Source organism: Neophocaena asiaeorientalis, unplaced genomic scaffold, assembly GCF_003031525.2.
Source record: "Neophocaena asiaeorientalis asiaeorientalis breed wild unplaced genomic scaffold, Neophocaena_asiaeorientalis_V1.1 scaffold357, whole genome shotgun sequence".
NCBI lineage: Eukaryota > Metazoa > Chordata > Mammalia > Artiodactyla > Phocoenidae > Neophocaena > Neophocaena asiaeorientalis.
This window is the reverse complement of record NW_020173270.1, coordinates 2,008,168-2,012,310: the sequence shown is the minus strand read 5'-3', so window position 1 is coordinate 2,012,310 and position 4,143 is coordinate 2,008,168. Positions and strand designations below refer to the sequence as shown.

Genomic DNA, 4,143 nt, shown 5'->3' with positions numbered 1-4,143 from the left:
CAGGCCGGGGCAGGGACCCATGGATGCCCCGCTGGAGAGCCTCTCTCATCCTTGAGCACACATCTGGCTCTGCCAAATCTCCCAGACCCAGCATCCGCCCAAATGCTCTGAACCCACAACTCTGCATCCCTGACACCCCCTCCCCACCCAGCTGAAGGTGGTCTCACTGGCCCCCCCACCGCCATGCACGGGCCCAGATGTGACTTCCTGGCTCCATCCTCCAGATGGCTCCAATCAAGGGGCTGGCACTGGAACAAGGGAAGCCCCTTCCAGATGGAGACGCCAAAGCCAGCCCCTAGGCCTGTATGAAGGAGGGGAGACCCGCGACAGTCCTGACTTCCTAAAGCAAAACACGGCCCCCAGAATCTCACCTCAGTCATCCAGGGCCCTGGAACCCCACTCACTCCTGCCTAGACACCCAACCCTGCCTCTCTCTGGGGCCCCCACCCCCGCTCCGGGCCTCTCCTCTCCTACCCTCTCCACTAACCTTCATTTTCCCTCAGCCGTCCCGACTGCTCCCCAAGTCAGCCCGAATTCCAACTCTGTTTTCTCGCCAAATCCAGTTTCCAAATGCTCACTCTCAAACCCAGGTAACCCCCAGCCCCTCCAGCTTCTGATTCATGGCTATACCCTCTCCGACCCGGCTTCAGCCACAGATGGGCCTCCATCCCCAGCAGCACCCTTCACACTGGGGTGAGTCCCAGGGTCCTGCCCATTTTTGCCTTCCCGGGCTCCTTGGACACACAGGGCACTCTGATGGCTCCTACAGCTGCAAAACTCACCAGCCTGGGCATCCCCAACGCCACCTGCTTTTGTTCACTTTCTCATTCTCAGCTGCCCATGGCCTCCATTTCTCTGGTGGACCCTTAAATCGTCCTCCCTTTTCTTCCCCAAGAACCTCAATTATCCTCTGGGCTTCAGCCCCGTGGATGGGGCAGCCCCAGGCCTGGCTGTCCAGCTGCCTCCTGGGTGACCCACAGGCTCCTTGGCCAACACTGAGCCTCAGGGTCTTCCCCCTCCCTACCCCCCGCTGCACCACCTTCCCTCCAGTTTTCAGAGCAGACCTGGGATTTGTCCCTGCTTCCATCCCTCCCCTTGCCCACCCCAACCCCCAACATCCAACTTCTCACAAAACATTGTCCTTTCCACCGTGTTTGTCTTGGTTACGGCCTGCCAACAGGTGACCTCCACCCACCTCAGCCCGTGGGATCATTTCAACAGTGAGGATGAAACATGAGGGGGCGTGTCCATCTCATGAACTCCGACTTATCCCTTCTACAGGAAGCCCTCCGTGACTCCCTTCCCTGGAGCACAGTTTCTCTGCCCTTCACAGCAGCAGGGACAGCAGGAAGGAGGTCAGCTGGACCCTCCCAGGGCCTGGCCACGTCTCAGGGGCTGCCAGGAAGCCCTCCTCCCCCCAAACCCCTGCCCCGCGCTCAGCTTGGTACCTTTCTCACACTGAGGCCCCATGAAGCCGTACACACAGGCACAGCGGTTCGGCCCGATGCAGCGGCCCCCGTTGTGGCAGCCGTGGTCACAGACAGCTGTGGAGGAAGTGGGGGGTGTGGCCTGAGGTCCCCCAGCAGCAGAGGGAGCTGGGGCCCGGGCGGGCCCTCCTTCACGCAGGAATCCCCATAATCCGGCCCAGACCAAGAGATAAGATCGTGACAATGAGTGTGTCCCCTCCAATCCTGGTCCCAGAGGAGTGACCCGTGGGCGGTGGGCAGGTGGCAGCAGAGACCTGACCTCTGGGGTCCCAAGCCCAGGTGTGCGTGATGGGTACTCACGTTGCCCACACACGGTGCCCGTGTAGCCCCTCTGGCACAGGCAGGACTCCCCTCGGCAGCTGCCCCCATTCATGCAGCTCACACTGCACCCCGACCCTGCGGGCGGGGAAGAGGGACACACAGGAAGGCCCCGAGATGCATGTACAAGGCGCCAGGACCAGGTGCGCCCAGCCTGGCTCTGGTCCTTCAGCAAAACCAGCCTGGGCTCCCGGAAGCTTCAGGAAGCCTCTCACCTTCTCTTCCCACCCCTGGGGGGGGGTCACTTGCTTGCTTTAATTTTTTTTTAAGCTTATAATTTTTTTTTCATTTTTTACTTTTTTTTTTTTTGACCTCGCCACGCGGCATGCGGGATCTTCCCCGACCAGGGATCGAACCCAGTCTCCCTGCGTTGGGAGTGCAGAGTCTTACCCACTGGACCGCCAGGGAAGTCCTGGGGGGGTCACTTCCTGCTCACCTCGGCTCACCCCGCAGCTGGGGGCCAGCTTCCCATCAGCACAGGCGCACAGGTTGGGTCGGGAGCAGAAGCCCTCACCGCAGGCGTGCCTACAGACCGCTGGAGAGTAACAGGTGACGGTCAAGGCCAGGACCCGAATCCTCCGCCATCCCCACCCCATGGGTGTCCCGGGGGCCGAGGCTCTGCTGGAGCCATTGGGAGACAGAGGTGCTCTTTGGGCCAGAAACGCTGAGTAGTAAGGACAGAAGCTGGAGGTGCTGGGGCACTGGCTGTACTGTTGGGGAGGAGGCGAGGGGGCATCTCCTGGAAGCAGAGTCGGATTCTAGACACATTAGAACGGGGTGCGTGTGGGAGTGGGGAAACAGAGAGATTGAGACACACACACACAGAGAAAAAGACAGACACAGAGAGACAGAGACTCAGAGAGAGACCAAGACAGAAAGAGACAGAGACTGAGACAGACAGACGGACCAACAAGCAGACAGACACAGGGAAGTTGTACGACAAAGAAACACGGGCGGGTGGCCTGGGAGCCTGCAGACAGAAGCAGGGGCCATTCCTGTGGCTTAGCCAGACGTCCCAGGCCAAGTCCACTTTTAAACAAGGCTGGACTTGCTGGCAGTAAGTAAGAGAACTACCCTAGTGTCCCCTGCCTGCACCCCCCACCTCCGGAAGGGATCGACACTCACGCACAACACACTGGTTCCCACCGGGCAGCGTCCTCCAGCCGGGGCAGCAGTAGGCATGAAATCGGGAGCCACACACATTCGGCCTTCAGGAGAGCAGGCATGGCTGGTGAGCCCCTGCCCAGCTGGACATCCCCTGGGCCTCACCCCCCGCACCTAGCAGGACAGCCCAGCCCAGCCCACACCCCAGGGGCTTCTCGGCATCCCGAGTACCACACACCCCTGCAAGAAGCCTGGGCTGCCACGCCTGCGCACACGTCCAAGACCTGCAGGCTCCACAGCCCCATCCCAACGGCCTTGGACACCCGCCACGCACGACAGGGCTGTCCAGGCCAGCAAGAGCCGAGCCAAGGGGTCCCGAGCCATGGTGTGGGTGCCGGCCCCTCTCCTTGTCAAGCACAGACCCTCCAGAACCATGACGTGTCCCTCGGAGGCTGCGGAGAGGAAGCAGAGTCAACCTCAGCAAGAAGCCCTTGGCCACGGGGCACCCACGAGAACCAGAAGCAGTGGGACCACTGCCGGGATAGAGAAACTGGGGGCTTGTGGGAGCCCAGGGAGGCATCCAACCCTGACCCACAAGCAGGTGAACAGTCAGGGGAGGCTTCTCGGAGGAGGTGTGATGTCTCAGCGATGGAGTCATCCAAGAGAAGGGTGTTGGGGCAGACACAGCACACTGAGAGCAGAGGCAAGAAGATCGTGGACCGCTGAGTGGAGGGGAGGGGGTGGCAGGCAGCCAGGGTGTTTCAGGAGTGCATACCTGTGTAATGGAGCTTCTACTTGTACGTCAAGGGCAATGGAGAGCCCTTGAAGGGCTCTAAGTGGGAGGAACAAGGGCAGAAATGGGTGTTTGATGGAGTGTGGAAGGACTTGCAGGGGCTCCAGAGGAAGCACGCAGTTGAAGAGGCTGGGGCAGGCATCCAGATGAGAGGAAAGGATTCCAGGAGCAGGGGGCACAGGCTAGAACTTCCCAAAGGACAGAACATCCCTCTGCCCAGCAGGGAAGGGACAGCTTTTGTGCCCACTTCACAGAGGAGCAAACAAAGGCCATCACACATTTAGCGAAGGGCTGAGTGGGAGCTAAAGCCCAGGCAGAGGTGAGGGACGGGAAGAAGATCAAGGGTACCCTACCCTCCAGGAGGTGGCTGGCTCTCTCCAGGACCTGGAAGGATGGGAGGGAGGCGATGAGGACACGGCCACTCCTGGCAGAGGAGATGAC

General features: G+C 60.6%; 1 protein-coding gene across 1 annotated transcript in view; it reads right to left on the bottom strand.

The window, feature by feature from the left end:
* Positions 1 to 3,293, bottom strand: part of FBN3 (fibrillin 3) — a 59,314-nt gene extending 56,021 nt beyond the window's left edge. Inside the window, exons 1-5 of the mRNA XM_024745792.1 lie at positions 3,148 to 3,293; positions 2,931 to 3,013; positions 2,242 to 2,340; positions 1,788 to 1,883; positions 1,449 to 1,544 (exon numbers count right to left, since the gene is read on the bottom strand). Of these exons, the coding sequence (XP_024601560.1) occupies positions 1,449 to 1,544; positions 1,788 to 1,883; positions 2,242 to 2,340; positions 2,931 to 3,013; positions 3,148 to 3,293 (520 nt within the window). The remainder of the gene's footprint in view (positions 1 to 1,448; positions 1,545 to 1,787; positions 1,884 to 2,241; positions 2,341 to 2,930; positions 3,014 to 3,147) is intronic.
* Between the last annotated feature and the right edge of the window lie 850 nt (positions 3,294 to 4,143).